This window comes from Amblyomma maculatum, chromosome 1 (assembly GCF_055883805.1).
Source record: "Amblyomma maculatum isolate TAMU_Amacu chromosome 1, ASM5588380v1, whole genome shotgun sequence".
NCBI classification, from domain to species: domain Eukaryota; kingdom Metazoa; phylum Arthropoda; class Arachnida; order Ixodida; family Ixodidae; genus Amblyomma; species Amblyomma maculatum.
Window position 1 is genome coordinate 165,116,858 of NC_139344.1, and position 16,987 is coordinate 165,133,844.

The window sequence follows — 16,987 nt, forward strand, 5'->3', positions numbered from 1 at the left end:
TCAATTGTGGGTCGCGGCGACGCTTTTTCGACCGAACGAGCTGCATACACTATCGCGTAAAATGACATCTCAGAATGAAAGAAACGAACTGCCTTTGCTCCTTAAAGTTTAATGGGGTACCGTGCACAAACATATTCTTCCTTCTTTGGAACGGTGCCCGAGACTTTCGTATACATGGGTCACCACGAGATATTCGCCTGCGATCAGTAAATGATGCATTACTATATTTCTTCTCTTATGAAGTTACATCTTCAGCAGCTGAGCGATCGCTTCAAGGTTCGGTATCGCGGTCACGTGAAACATAAAAACGCGACGATATAATCGCTGCCGAAATCACAATGAACGAAGAAGCATAGATTATGTTGAGTTTCCTTATGCCTCGGAGGCTTGTGCTGAACTTTGACGTTATAACGATGCTTTGGATGATGAAACAGAAGGAGCAGCATGAAAGAACACAAAAAACAATTATCCATTATTAAGCGGTCGTAGTGGTCATTAGTAAGGGCATACAACCAAAATTTTTTGTCTGTATTCTTGTAATAGGCACCTGTTGACTTCCTGCCTATCCTGTTACCAACCAAAGCATTTGAGACGGCCTTGACTTTATGGTCGCTCTGGTGTCCAAGAGACCACAGTATTAACCGCATCGCGTGTGCGGCAGGCGGCAGTGCCACCGGGTATCGACACGTTCTTCAAGAATGGGCAGTGATCTTCCCTGGCCCGGCGATCGGCCTTGTGAGGTAGTGTCGTCACCGAGATGTACTCTGCTGTTCGATCGCATCGGACGCAGCTCAAGAATGAAGCGGCAAGTTATAAAGGGTTCGGAGCGGCCCTTCTCAACTATGAACGGTATCTTCGCGTGGCATCCGCCGTGGAGGCATCTCGGCGCCGCCTGATGCCGTCATTTTTATTGCAGACTAAGCGACTGTCACACCGGAGCAAAAAGTTTAAATAGTGGCTCGTTTGGCTAGAGCGAACGCGATAAACCTCAAGTCGCTCAAGACTGCACTTGCTTTTACGGGTGGGCTTCGAACCAACCACCGCTCGCTGCAGATACGGGCGCCCAAAACCGCCAGGAAGAAATATTAACATCCCCTATACCAACCTGACGGCTTTCTACGGCATTTTTATGGCTTTTTATGCGCGCTTAGAAGCTGATTTTCTAATCGAGAAAAGCACCCTCAGTGCGGCCACACTTTCCGCGCTCAAACGCAATTAGTTAGTGCCATCCGTGATGCTTCGTTTCAACCAGCGAGCTTCGCGTAGTATTCGCTGTGGTATAAGCGTAGAAGAAGCTGCCTGCCGCGCTTTCTCTTATCATGTCTGCTTTGCTAACGTCATGTGTCGTCAGCTGAGCCAACACGCGAGGAAACATAAATAAACGAAAGGAATATTATTACTTCGCGCAGAGGCTCCTCGTACCGCCGGAAGAGTCGCGAGGACTACTTCTATTTCTGCGTTTTGTAAACATGTTAAAGCAACAGTTTATCCTGCAACTGACAGCCGTAGTTGGAGGAAAACAAAGGCGCGGTAAATGTCACCGTCCTGATGGGCACCTCTACCGCTCAATGAGGAAAGCGGTGAAAGAGGAATGAGATATATACGTACAGGTATAAACCGCGTAAGAGGTGGAGATGTTGAGCGATAGCTCTCTCGGCCGAGAAGCCGTTGGCCTCGTATGTAGGGTAGTAGTAGTCGGCACTACAAGTCGTAAATAATCGGGGCTTGCGTAAAAAAAAAAAAAAAAAAAAAATCGTACCATCGTAATTTGTGGTTCTAGTGATGGATGATTGTATCGTGTGTGATAAGCGATGGCGAGTTAATAAAATCATTGTAATTGATGAATTAAAAAAATGAAAAACTTGGGAAAAGGAGTTCAAATGTGTCAAAATGCTCAGAATGAAAAGCCAGTGCTTGGTGATGACAAATAAAAAATGTGAATGTGTAATTGATGCAAAACTTGAAAGAAGTGAAAAAAAAAATGAATAATTGGAAAAGGGTGCTTCAAAGGGGTCAAATTTCTCAATGAAAAGGCAATGCTTGATGCTGATTAAGAAAATCTAGAGTGTATTTGTTCAGGTAATGAATTGAAATAATAATAATAATAATAATAATAATAATAATAATAATAATAATAATAATAATAATAATAATAATAATAATAATAATAATAATAGTTGGTTTACAGGAAATTAGAGGTGCAGTATCTCAAACTTGTTCTTTGGACACCTGAACTGCACCGCAAGGGAAGGGAGGAAGGTGGGAGTGAAAGTGGAAAGAGAGAGATGACTATGGAATAATGTCGACCATGTGAGGATCTTTAACGTGCACTGACATCGCACAGCACACAGATGCCTCTCCCTTTCCCCTCCATCAAAACGCAGCCGTCGGCGGTCGGGTTCGAACCCGGGCACGCAAAACACAAACTAATCGTATATTGTAGTCTACCCCCTGCCCATCATCTCGGCTTGGGCCAATCGAGGTCTAAGTGCGCGTGTAAAAATATAGTTGTCCTCTGCTCTCCCGTTTCCGTGAAGAACTGGGGAATGACTTAGCGTCAGTTGAAGGATATTTATTTGGGAAAATATACAGTAGGGTCTAAAATGCTCATTCATGCCTTTTCAAGTTTTTTACCCAAAAAATCAAGCATCGTAATCGTCGGTTAATTTTTGTTTGTTTTTTATTATTGTTAGCAGCCAGCGCTGCCTCTAAAGGGTTGACAAGTTGTGAAAATGGTGTGCAGGGGGGGGGGGGGGGGGGGAGGGGGGAGGCGAGGGCGAGGCGAACAACTGGAGTGCGCTTTTTACTTACCTCGTTTTTTTTTCCAGTTTGCAAAGGCGTCGCAGCTATCACGAGACTATTTCTGCACTGGGGTCAAGACAACGCACTAGCCTGCGTTCAGTGCGCTCTGCGGATGCTCTGTACACCATTCAGGCGGCTTTGCAATGCATTTAGAACGTGTACGGGCTAGGTTCAAACATTTAAAATCAGTGCACAGTTTCACCTACCGCGCACGAATGTTTGTGAAGCGGAAGCAACTATGCCACACATGGACACCGAAGTAGAGGTACCTTCCTAGAAATTTGCTGGCTAATATGTGGGAGCAGCGTCTCAAATTCCTGCATTTACTTGCTTGTAAATGCAAGGGTGCTCTCCTATTAGCAGGTGGCCTCGAACCTGTATTAGTAAGGGCTCTGGAGTTATGTATTAGACTTTCCCACTTTACGACTCCGGCCGGCAAACATTTCCCTTGGCAGCCGGGACGGTCTCGGACTCGTATTGCTATGCGGGCCGCATTGAGAAAATTTCTCCTTCGCGGGCCATGAGCCGAAAAGTAACAAAAGGAACAATAGAAGCAGTAAACGAAAAACAATGAAATCAATGAACGATAAATAACAAAAAAAAAAAGTGGTAAGGTTTTAATGTACTTAAATGTGCGAAAACTTTTTCTCACAGATGGAAGTTGATGGAGAGACGACGTGCAATGCACAACGCGAATACTGCAGTGTGCACGCGGCGCGATCGGCGGCGGCAGTAGCTATATCGACATTCCATACTCGCTTCCCTTGAAGAATTCCTGGGTTTGAATCAGCTCCTCTCCGACAGTTCTTTTTTATTATTGCGAAAACTCTATACAGGCGGACATGCAAGTGTCAGACGAATTTATTCTAGGCTCTGTTCGCGGTTTAACCACGTTAGCGCGATGGTACCGCGTGAAAGCACTGTTTGAATTACCAAGACATGTGATTGTGACGTCTCGCTCTGGCGGGCCACTCAGGAGTCGGGCACAAGCAAAATCTTTGCTCGACTCGTATGAGTCGACGATCGTATGATTGCTTTCGCACTAATGAAAGTCAACAAAGACATTTCGATCACAGATCACACCCTCCCATTCTTCGTGAGAAAAACAACAATAGAGCGTGCTCGAATGATGGTAAAGCGGGTTCGTGAAACTGACGCATGCTTTTGGAACACAGACTTAAAGTTTGGAGGCGGAGGGCCGCATCACACTGCGCCGCAGCGTAGGGCGGCGCGCTAGAGGGAAGCGCAGCAGTCGCTTTGCGGAGGGCGAATGCTCACAGCTACAACACAGCGCGAGTAAGTACGTGCGAGAGGGTTAGGCCCCACGTACAACTAAAGAACGTAGTACATAACAGTTATCGCTGCGTTATCACGTTACGCAGCATTTCATGAACGTTGGGCCGTTTGCGAAAATCCGTCTATCGGCGTTGTCATCACTCGATGTTACCCATAAAAAATGGGCTCGCAACAGCCGTTGTCTAGCCTCCGGAGTATCGAGTGGGACGACGGCATACACAACAGATGCCCCTGTGGCAGGGCCCCTCCCGCTATCGTCTCTGGCACGCGCCATTTTCTCGTACGGCATTACTAACAGAACTCCACGTGGCGCCAGGTTTCCCGTGTCTCGATCAAAATCCCGACGCAACCATTTTTCGGACATACCGTTCTGATTCCCGTTTAGCGTGTCTGATAGTAAGTTTGAGGCAAATTGCGATAGGGATTCGAATGACGACTCCACCACGTGGCTTCACGTAGCTAACTCCGTCCAAGGAGACGGATGAGTGGAGAGGGCATCGCGCTACTGGTCACGTGGGGGCGTGGGCACAAGAGGACGCGTGGGGAGCGGGCTTTCGCACGCATCATGTAGGCGGAGCTAAGAGTTCCCGCGGAATTTAAACCCTAAGCTCTACTACTCGCGGTGCAACTTCGGGAATGCTGCGCCTTCCTTTCTCCAAAAACTAACTTAAACAAAAATATATAAAAAATCGCGCGGAATGAAAGGCGATGTTGCACTAAAAAAAAAAAAAAAATGGACTGGTTAAGGAAAGGAAAGGCACAGTGATTGTCACACTCCTCGGTGGACACTTGAACCGCACCATAACGGAAGACAGGAAGGTGGCAGGGAAAGCATTGAGAAAATGTATATTGAAGGGTAATAAGTTCGACCACCCGGGAATCTTTAAGGTGCATTGACATCGCAAAGCACACGGACGCCTTTGCTTCGCCTCCATCGAAGCGCGGCCGCCGCGGTCTGGTTTCCGTGGAGGCGAGACGCAAAGGCGCTGTGAAGTCAAGCGTCCCAGTAATTCAAGTCATCAACCGTGTACAGCTTTGTTAAACCATGCAAACATATTTAACAGAGCTTTAATTCGTACGAATCATGCGTACAAATCATGCTTAACGGTTCAAATCATGCTTAACCTAGCGGGCTGCTTGGATTCATAGACGGATATGAGGGGCATGTATACAGGGTGTCCAAGCTAACTTATTGCAAAAGGTTAAAAAATAAAAAAAAATTGAGGTAGGCCAAGGAAACCAGTTGCATTGAGCTGCCAGTCGTCTGGCGCACCACAGGCAATTTTTGTTTCGCAAATTACTAATTAGGTGATTAGTTTTCTAATTACTAAGCATTGACTTGAGATAATAAATGTGATTTACAAATGAGAACACCTTCAGAAATCCCCATTCCATTAATTTGCGACAAAGAACGCCTCATGTGTACCTTTTTTCCGATCTTCACAAAATGCCCGCGAAATACCAAAAAAAAAAGAAAAACATGACTGGCGCATTCGCCCGCCAACATTGGCTGCTCTCAACCGTGGTTAAAACGAAATCAGCTGCGGCCATGGCTCCATGGCCCAGTTGCAGCAGCAGGCCGATATGTCTGCGTTGGTTTCTTCGCCTGCGTTAGCCAGTCGGCGCACGCGATGGTCCGACCATCGCCAACATATCAGCCGCTGGAATTGGGCAGTCGAGTCACATCTGCAGCTAATTTCATTCACTGAAACCACGATTGAGAGCACGACAATCGTAGCGCGCGAATGCTTTGTTTTTGCATTTTGCGGGCTTTCTTTAGAGCTTGGAAAAAAGATGTACGTGAGGCTTTCGTTATCGGAAATAAATGGAATGGGGGTTTCAGGTGCTCTTTAACTCTGCTAATCACATTTATTTTCTTACGGCAGTAGTTAGTAAATTAGAAAAATATCTTAATTCCTTTTTTAGTTAATTTCAAAATAAAAAAATTCCCTGTGGTGCGCTATATAGACCTTTTCAAAACTGGCCAAAGGGCGCTGCCATACTGGGGACTGGGCTGTGCTCATAGCACAGGAAAAAACTGCGGATTCTCCCCCTACGCCTGCTTCACAGCCCAGTCAAACCGGTTTCTCCCGGGATCGTGAAAAGGTCTATACAAGTGGTTTCTCTGCCCTACCTTAAATGCTTTATCTTTTAACCCTTGGCTAAAGTTGGCTTGGACACCCTGTATATAGTAGGCTCACTCTTCCCTGTTTCTCCGCATTCCCTGCAGTCTCCATATTCTGAAGGAGAGGTACCCAAGTGTTGCGCTTCAATAAAATCTTCTACTACGGAGAAATCGCCGATCTCAAAAATTTTCTGGGCATACAAACCACTCTGAATGTGTATAATTTTAGGAAAGGTTCAAAAAAGGCACAACCGTACCCTAACCAGACATGGCAGTAATCGAATTACAGTAATGCAATTACTATAATTTAATTACTTTTTCGGTAATTGCAATGTAATGAATTACTTTTTGGGTTTGGTAATTTAGTAATGCAGTGAATTACTCTTTGGTAGTAATTTCGGAGCAAAAATAATTAATTCATTTCGAAATTACTTTTAACAAAGCGTGCCACTACTCTTGCAATAGACAACAAAGTAGAGTGCCACGAAAGCGGGAACGACGTGCGGTAAGCCGAAGCCAGCGTAACGGATCGGCAAACGGAGACATAATTGAGTAGAACAGTACGTCTGAGACCTCGTGTGTAGCAGGGTCACTTAGTGCGGCTATCCTATAGCAACCATTCTCCAAGCAGCAGGATACAAGGCGTCAAGGGAATGCTGAAGGAAGAGATGGTGCATGAAGGCTGGTTGAAAACTAGTTAGGAGCGCGGCGCAGTGGCACTCCCTGTTGCGTCGGCTAGAGCACAGTGGTGCTTGGTTACACTCGTCACCACAGGGCGAGGAAGGATTGGGGGGAGATAGGCGGAAGGGTCCGTGGCGTGAGCCACCGTGGCCTGAGCATTACTGAGCAGTGAGCGCAAGGTGCCGACGTCGATTCTGGGGACTGCGGAAGCAATAAATAACCTAGCTTATTCGGGCCCTTCAAATGGCGAAGACAGCTCCAGGCCAGCTAGACTGTGGGTTCGCTGGTCATTTCACGATCGTTCGACCATGCTTCTGCTTTTGTAGTTGTTTTCTTTCTTTTTTGCTGTTGTCTTGGTTTGGTTTGGTTTTGGGGTTTAACGTCCCAAAGCTACTCAGGCTATGATAGACGCCGTAGTGGAGGACTCCGGAAATTTCTACCACCTGGATTCTTTAACGTGCACTGACATTGCACAGCACACGGACGCCACTCCGTTTCGCCTCCATCGAAACGCAGCGGTCGAGGCTGGGATTCGATCCCGCTTCCTTGGGCACAGTAGTCGAGCGCCGTAACCACTGCGCCACCGCGGCGGGAACTGTTGTCTTGTTTTTGTAATAGCAAGCGCTGTAGGAAAGAGGGAAGAAATAGCTCTCTGGGACAAATTTGGCGGGAATTCGAAAGAATGTGCGTGCTTTGCGTCTGGAGAACAAGTTGTTTTGCTTACTACCTTTACTTAGTTTTTGCATGAATGGAAACTAGAAAGTAATATTTAAAAGTAATTTAATTACCCAGTAGAAGTAATTGAAATGTAATTTCTTTATTTTTTGGGACCATTAATGAGCTATGTAATTTAATTATGTTTCTGCGATTTTCAGCAGAGTAATTAGTAATGTAATGTATAATTACTTTTCAAAAGTAATTTTGCCATGTATGACCCTAACCGCCTCTCGTACCGCCTCTTACGGGAGATTTTGCAGGAAAATCCGCGGCTGATTAGGTCAGAAATTAGGAATAGTTTCGCAAGCTGCAGGATCTAACAAAATTGGCGCCGAAGCTCCGTTGGCCGTCCTTCGGACGTCGGCTGGACGTACAGGTACGCTTCAGTGCCCATGTATGCGCTGCTGCGTAATCGGTCTGTCTGTTCTTTTTTTTTCTTTTAACGGTGAGAACTTCAACCTGGTTCAGGGAGGGGGGGGGGGGCAAGCTATATGGTTAAGAAGCCATAATTTCCATGCTTAAGCGCGTTGCAGGCACTTCTGTGCCCGTATGGTGAGGCTAAATTTAGGCGATGATCGAACATAGTAGACGTAGTAGACGCAGGAAACGTGCGCAACGATCCGCCGCTCGCGTCTCGCGTGGATATGAGACGCGACTCGGCGGCTTCCGCGGAGATCGGGCTACTTCTGCGCATGCGGTCTGACGGTCCGACGGAGGCGCATGCCCATTCTGCGCACGCGGAGAACTGCCGCGTCTTTCAGACGAACCACTTCGCGCGGCCTTGCTCTGTCTGCTCTGTCGCGGGAGGCCTTGCTAACCGCGCGGCTCTTTTGGAAAAGCTGGAAGAAAATGATTCGGCATGGATGCCTTGACTGCACGCCCCCAACAAATGGGTATCTGCTCCCCTCCGAACTCCACTCCTCCCGGCTTGCAGCGCATCGTGAAGGCTTAGGAGGAAGGCCAACGGGAATGTATTCATCGTATTCATCGACAAGAAAAATCTGGAAAAGCGCGCTTGCTCACTGCATGTTGTGTTCCATCAGGAGGCAAATTTGTTTTAAATGAATATATACTACCAAACCTTATTTTATCTTTAATATGCATTTGACTCTTGACTACTATGGCTATTAATACACTGAAGGTGCGCTTGGTTCGATAATGCAGGTGCGCTATTTCCTAAGTGTTTGGTTTGATAGATGTGCGTTTGTTTTTAGCCCGCTCCTTGCAGCAGTGTCTATCATATATGATGTGTTTGTGTATGTTGCTAAGCAAAGTATGATGCCGCACTGATTTTCTTAGAAGAGATATGCCAGGAGAGGTTCTAAACTTCATTTTTTCAAATATTATCAGTATTCAAAGTGTAATCAGAAACAGTTCTAGAGTCAAGTTTTGTTATTCTTCTAAGAGAAAAGGCATCTGTGTATAGGTCATAAATTCCAGTTTGTGTAATGATGCAGTTGATGCTGAACTGGTCTCTGGGAGTTGCAGTTGCACGTCTGCATGCAGTAAGCACTGTAGAGGTAGTAGCTAAGCTGAAAGTATGTTAATGTGGCATTATATGTGCATTTTGGTACTCATGTACACTGACAATCAGTATTGTCACTTTAAGGGCAAACATACTTGGACAAAAACTATGGTTCATATTTTCTATAAACAGAACATATATAAGTATGGCTGGCTACATGCTTCATTCCTGCATTGTTCGTGACCACCTTTTCTTTAACAGAATAAGGTACTGGGAAACCAGAAAGAAATTATTTGTTTTGGTCATCCAGCGCAAAAGCGATTACCTTTACAGTGATGCTGAGCATACAGTGACTCATGGGACCTGTGCAAACCACAGTGTCAAGAAAAATAATGGGGGTACTTTGCTTGCATTGAAACTGCTTAAAGGGACACTGTGGACAAATTGAAGTCAGCCTGCATAAAAAGACTGCAGGACTCTGGTGAAAAGACTACTCTCATCAAAAACGGCATTTTTTAAGCTGGGAAAGCCAAGAACCAAAATACAGGTGTCGTCATCAATGACTGGTTTCTCATGTAAACTACATGGACCGACACCAAACTTTGGTGCAGATCTCGGAACCTATGCTACAGCACCATCCACTTCAATACTGTGGAAACCAGTCCTCCACAATGTAGGTGTCATGAGTTGTGGAGGAAAAATGTTTAAATTAAATTTTCTTAGCCACTAACATGTCTTTTGTGGCTGGAGAAATATTGCCACATTCGGGAAAAAAAGCCAGAGAAAAAAGTTTTACTGAGACCAGTAATTGAATGGAGTTGTTAAAGGAATGTTTATCAGCCTTTTGTTTATAAGACTTCCTAGAGTTTTCAGCAGATTGGCAATAATTGCCTAGTGTTGAATAGGTCTGGGTCAGCAAATTGCAAGTGATGGCAGTTTGCAGCAGTACTGCAGCAAAACTAGAAAATTTGTATGTAGGCTTAGGTGTTACCTGCTCTTGGAGGGCCAGGGTGAGATATAAGAAAAGTCATGAGGCTAACCACAATTAGATGGAAACTCCAGCATGCATAACTCACCCCATATTTACATAAATGTGTGCCACCTTGTTTTGCTTGAGGATAAACGACCTACCAGTACCTCATGTCTACACTTTCTTTGTTTCCACAGATCTCGAGAACTTATCAAGCAAGCAATCCAGGACAATGACTTCATGAAAAACCTGGAGACAGTGCAAATCAAGGAGATCACAGACTGCATGTATCCTGTTGAGTATGCACAGGACAGCCTTATCATCAAGGAGGGAGATGTTGGCTCTGTCGTCTATGTCATGGAAGGTACAGCCTTTAGTGTGTTAATTATGCATGTCTGTTTATGCATGTGCCTGTATATAGGAAAGCAATGGCCATAGTTCAGTACCAGCAGCATTGATATAGAAACAAAAATATTTTCATAACAGGGGAAATTTGGTTTAAAAATGTGTAGATAACACTTTACTGATGAGACACAGAGCTATACAAATATAGAGAATTATTTTCTTGAAAAGATTCTAATTAGACTGGGCAGAAATGAAGTAGTCTGAGAATAGTGCAAATTTTACAGTTCACTTGTAATTGGAATTAATTGAATGCATCAAATTATTATGTACTTTTTTCTTTTTTTTCTCTCCCATTTTCAGATATAAAGCAACACTGCACTAAAAAATCACTAACACTAGTAATGATAAATTTTGTACTTAACAAGCCATGTGAGAGTTGGCACTCATTTTGCATGTAGCTATGTTAATGGTATAAGCACTTAAGGTGATAACAGATTCACATTGTTACTGCTGTGAATGTGAGTTAGCAGTTCTGAATGCTCTTTATTGATTTGATTTGAGCATTATTCCCTGCAACACTACAGAGCACCATTATTTTATAGCACTCAACACGTCACATTTCACAAACTGTAACACAATTGTTGACTCTTCCTGCTAAAAGCACTGCAAAACAGCTTATTGTAATGCATTTAGCAGTATTCATCATCATTACCGCCACCAGTCGGACTAAACCCACTGCAGGACAAAGTGCTCTCCCATGTTCTTTCAATTAATTAACCATGTCCTCTACCAGCTGTAGCCACCTTATTCTTGCCAGCTTCCTAATTTCATTTGCTCACCTAACTTTCTCCCATTTACTGCTACGTTTGGCTTCACTTGAAATTCAGTATGCCACCTTTCAAGATCATCCTTCGACTTTTCTTTCGCCATTACATGACCTGCCCATACTTATTTTTTCTTTCTGATTTTGACTAGGCTGTCATTAACTCACATTGGTCCCTTGGCCCACTCTGCTCTCTTCCTGCATCTCAGCATTATATCTACCATTATCTTATCCGGCCATAACCCATTGAAGTTTAAGTTGAATCCTTTTCGTTTGACTCCACGTTTCTTCCCTATAGATGAGGACGTTTAGGATACAGTTGTTATAACCTCTTATTTTCAGGGATACTGGCAAGCTTCCATTCATGACTTGAGAGTACTTGCCAAATGGGCTCTAACCCAGTGAATGTATGCTTGATTGTTTTGAATAAGAATAGGGGTACGAAATTTCATCTTTTGCACTTTCACTAGCATATGCCATTTATTTTTTCATGTGTATTTAAAATAGCATTGTTATCCAGTTGATAAAAGACTGGTGCACTGTGAATGATATATTCTTTTTGTGGTATATATATTTTTTTCTTGTACTTGGCAGAGGGCAAAGTGGAGGTCACAAAGGAAAGCAAATTCCTGTGCACCCTGGGACCTGGCAAAGTTTTTGGTGAGCTGGCCATCCTCTACAACTGCACAAGGACAGCCACTGTAAAAGGTACAAAATGTTTCATTTTCCTACTCGACGGATATGACAATGCTAGCAAGGTGCTTAATTAGATACTGAAAGAATGTAAGAGGGCTGTGGGTGGAAATTGGAAAGGCCAAGAAAAGAGGGCTTATAGAAGAAGCACTATAATTGACCCAGTCAATCATAGACAAATTCCTTGGACATTCGTAAAAACATTTTAGGAGCTAGGAGTGTCTCTTGGATGTGTATACTTGACCGGATAGCATTGCAAGGATGTACTGCATGTAGATAATCTAAATCCTGTCCAGATCATGTTGCTGTTGTCATGTTTGAAGTGCATAACAAATAAGCATTATGATCAGGGCATGTGATTATTATGATCTCACTATACCACATCATTGCACACATGGCCCTTTTTTATAGTTCAACATTACAGAAAAAGCAATAAATGCACTGCACTCTCCTTATTTAAGCAGATAACCGTTACTCACGCCTGCACGCTATTAAACAAAAGTAGCACCATGTGAGCTAGTAGTGAACTGCGATCCAGCTAAACTACCTCAATGAGCTTCACAGCTAATTTTCTCATCCTTTGCGCAGCACAGTTCAGAAGATTTTTTTTTTAGGTGAAAGGTGTGATTACTTCCAAAGATTCAAAATAAACTAGATAGCAGCAAAGGTTCTTTTGTCTTGAAGATGGGTAGCGCACACTTGCCAGCGTCAACCAGATGTCTATGCTATATATACATTTGACGCATGTATCCATGTGATGTATCGCAGAAATGCATGCATCCTTCCGCCTTGCGTAGTGTCATAGCCAACTCAATATAGGTGTACATAAGGTTTCCTCTGTGTTTTGAAGCATGGTCAAACATTATTTGCTCAAAGTCTTTTCAGGATTTTAGGGAAATTATGTACAAATAGGTGCCTTCTACATATATGAGAAGAGTCTGTAACTAGCCTGACTGATAAGTTGGAAGTGGTAGAAATAAATGCTGTGTAGATGCCAACCATGCTGAACTGTTGAATAGACATTGTTATGAGCTTTTTGACGTCTGGTCTTTCGAGGTGGGTCCATTTGATACTTGTGGTGAGCCACAGCAAACCAGCTAAGCTATGCAGTCGATTTGCGTTTTTGCCTAATAAACTTGGAAAAGAAATAGAAATACAACTGCTACAAGGGAACATTATCATCCATGAACAGGCAGTGACCACAGAAGATAAGAGGTATAGCTGGCCCACATTTTTACAGTTTGAATTAGAACATTCTATCTTTCGAGTTTGTAGCCTAGGCGACAATATTAACATTTAATTTCTATAAATATTTCGTGTGGTGATATTGAACATTTCAGGTAACAAATATTAAATTATGGAGAACAAATTATTGGAGTATGTAAAATGTGAGTTATTGCTGTGAGTTCTTTTGAGCAGTATAAGAGTATTGTTGAACTTGGCCTTTCCTTAGTGGGTCACGATAAAAGTACTGCATTCATAAAAATAATGTTTTGGTGTCACTTCTTGCAGCCATCAGTGATTGTAAGCTGTGGGCCATTGAAAGACAGTGCTTCCAGACTATCATGATGAGAACAGGCCTGGTGAGGCAGTCTGAATACACTGAATTTCTGAAGAGGTGAGTGCAGTTACAATAATGCTGTGTTAAAATGCTATTTTCCTTCACTGCTCCACTCTGTCGATAACCATCTATTATAATCGTACACAGCCAAAGAATGAAGCAACAAGCACCCCTAAAAAGGTTGGCATCAAATGATAGTTATGGTGTCATAGTTAATCCTCTAATATGGGCATCGCAGGTAGCACTTGAAATGGAATTAACCATGACAGCATGTTCCATGTTATTGCCCGGAGGGTCTTCTTTGAGGCATGCTTGCTGCTTCACTCTTTGGTTATATCTGACTATAGAGCATTACACTTCTTAGTTTATAAGTTAGGTTGGCATATTTTGCTTCATCTAAATTTTCTGTTAGAATCTATTTTTTTCTACTGCTTTTGGTTATATTATTTACTTGCTGAATAATGACTCAAATTTTTGTCATTAGGAGAAACTGAGACACTTCTGAAAGTCCTGTTCAGATATAGAATTACAGACTCTCTTAAAGAGAGTACTACAAATTAGTTTGTATATGAGTGCTATTTTCCATGTTTTTGTTTGCCACATAGTTTAGGTAGGAGGTCAATCGATTCTTTTCTAACTTCTCGGACATTATGGCCATGAATATATATTTTGAGAATGTCAGGACAAGCCTTGAATACAGGAATGAAAGGTAAGGGAGAAGGGTGGAGGGGAATGGCCCATCTGAAGATCGGTGTTATAATTGAACCTTCTGAGTGTCGGAGGGGGTGGGGGGGCAAAAGGGGTGTTTGGTTATGGGAACCTCAATTTCATACTGGCTAAGAGATGGAGAGTGAAAATATGTTGTATATAACCAAAGGATCTTACGAAGGCCAGCTGCTTGGTGAAAGGCTTAAAAGCTTATAAAGGTACCTTCTGTGTAGAGAGGCAGTGCAGGTCAATTTACATTGCCCTGGACTTGGGAGGGAGGTCTCTACAGAAGTTCAGAGGTGGTGCACTTCTTTAATAGTTGGCATGCCATGTATTTTAGTAAGGTAGTGGTATGTATGCTAATAAGATTTATTGCACCTGCTCCTTGCTGCTTATTTCAAACTAATTGTAAGAATGCTCTTCAAATTGTCTCCTTCTAGTGTTCCTACATTCAGGAAGCTTCCAGAGGAAACCCTTGTCAAAATCTCCGATGTTCTTGAAGAGGTGTGTGAGGCCCTTCTATTTACTGCATGCATAATTTTGTTTAGACAGTAATTTTTATTGCATTTCTTGCCATCATTGGTAGAAGACAATCTTTTGGTCATGCTTAAGATATTCCAGTCAGTATGAATTGAGATGACTGGAGCTATTAAGTGAGGACAATCCTTGTTTTGTTTGGTGCACATAAAATCAGGTATGCATGACTTAGATTGTCACTGCAAGCACCTGTCTCCATGGCAGAATGAGCTGATAAAACTTAGACATCAGGATGTATTATGAATCTGGCAAACGAGCCAAGAACGTACCCTTCCAAGTAAAAATAAAAAAGAAATTGCTAGCTTTTATTCTCATAGCATTTCCATTATTATGGCGTACTGAAGGCGTTTTAGTGGGACTTAGTTATAAAATTAGGCAAACTTATATGCTTTGATGCCTTTGCCAGTGCGACACTCAACATTCAGCTGGTAGTAGGGAAACGTCTGGGCTACTCTTCTTGACCGTGATATCACCATGCATGTCCAATAGAGGGTTGCGCTCAAACTAGTATGGGGATTTTGTCAATAAATAGGCTGGAATGGATTCTTTTTCATAGCTCATTGCTAGTCAGTTATAATGCCTGTCCATGTGATGCAAAGACTGCACTTCTTGTTTTTGTTGTTAATACTTAAGGTGTATTATGGCGTGGGGTAAACTGTTTTTGAAATGATTTCGATTAGTTTATATATTGTTTTACCACTTAAGGACAAAAAGCTTTCCGGATTGAAAAAGAATTAAGGGGGTCTTTGTCTGTCTCTGTCTGTCTGTCTTGGTCTCTCTCTGTCTGTCTCGGTATATCTCTGTCTGCCTCGGTCTCTCTCTGTCCGTCCCTCCCTCCCTCCCTCCCTCCCTCCCTCCCTCCCTCCCTCCAATGAAAGAAAAAAGAATAAAAAGAAAACGACTTTAAATAAGCAATCCAAGTCAGTAGCTTCTCCTAAGCTAAACTTTGCGATATTATGTGGTCTCATTAGGCCAGAGAAGCCGTTGAAGAATCGGTGCTGGGCCATGTAACCTGCCATCTACCATATGCCAGAGCCATGTCTGTGATTTTTTGCCCACAGCACCAACAGCTGTGATGTTTACAACGCTGGATTTTCTGCGGAACGGGACCTTTAACGCTGTCCTGTTAATAAAATGTTGTTTTGGCAGATAAGGGAGTAGTGCCACAAGCTGGCGCAGTTAGGACGTTGAAAACGGAAACACAGCAGCAAAAAGACGGAACACAACACTACATGCGCACGTCATATTCTTTCGTGTGTTGTCGTCTTTGCGCCGTAGTGTTTTTAAGCCATGAACCAACTACAGGCCACCATTATGGACGTTTCTTAGCCAGTTGAGCATTTTGCAGGGCTTTATCGACCCAAGATGACTCGATAGATTTTTTTTGCTTTTATTATTTTTTTTAGTTATTGTGATGAAAATTAAGTTTTACCAAGTGTTACCATTTTTCACAATCCTTTTGCAGACTACTTATGCGCAAGGAGACTACATCATCAGGCAAGGAGCTAGAGGAGACACATTTTTTATTATTAGCAAAGGAACAGTAAGTGTATCTTTTGTTTCATTTTTTGTTTTTATTGTGCTGGTACTCTTAACTACGAATACATACAGCTTCTGAAGCAAACCTGATGAGACCGGTAAAACACCTTTTGACCTTATAACAAGTTCAGTACAAAAGAAGCACCCAAGATATCAAAAATATGCAATGAGCATGCTTTCCTTGTGCACCACAAGAGTTGCTGCCAGTGACCTGTTTGACTGATTTAAAAACTGTGCATGATTGTACAGTGAAAGTGGCCATCCTGCACACTGGCCACACGTGCCAGTAGTCAGAGGTGGTAGAAGATAATGTGGGGTATAAAGGAAAAGGAAGAAGCGAAAAAAGTAAGCAGAAGCAGACAAAAGTACATCGAAACATATACGTGCAACAAACGGTACTAAGTGGGAAACTCCTGGGAAGAAGGTGATTTGTCAGTAAAAGCTTTATAAGCTATAACTAAATCTACATCTATAGTATGTAGGCCCCTATCACAAAAGTGAGTTATCAGGTGCCGATGAGTCATTTACTGTAGCTGTCGATTATCAAAGGATGAAAAAGAGGGAATGAGGGAAGTCCACTGAAGCTATGATAGAAATCTGGAGCTAGTCATGTCTGAGACCCCTAATCTGAAGATAGCTGTGGAGGTGCAAGAGTGCTTGCACATAATCGCATATCACACACACTGGAAGAAAACAGTTGTGAAGTCCAGAGCTTCCCTGAGGCT

At 43.1% G+C, this 16,987-nt stretch overlaps 1 protein-coding gene across 4 annotated transcripts in view; it reads left to right on the forward strand.

Annotated features, from left to right (window-relative positions):
- Positions 1 to 16,987, forward strand: part of for (cGMP-dependent protein kinase for) — a 170,186-nt gene that overhangs the window by 121,578 nt on the left and 31,621 nt on the right. For all 4 annotated transcript variants that reach the window (XM_084589504.1, XM_084589502.1, XM_084589505.1 and 1 more), the window contains exons 2-6: positions 10,254 to 10,420; positions 11,819 to 11,932; positions 13,430 to 13,535; positions 14,627 to 14,690; positions 16,189 to 16,266. In XM_084589504.1, coding sequence (XP_084445630.1) covers positions 10,254 to 10,420; positions 11,819 to 11,932; positions 13,430 to 13,535; positions 14,627 to 14,690; positions 16,189 to 16,266 — 529 coding nt within the window. The remainder of the gene's footprint in view (positions 1 to 10,253; positions 10,421 to 11,818; positions 11,933 to 13,429; positions 13,536 to 14,626; positions 14,691 to 16,188; positions 16,267 to 16,987) is intronic.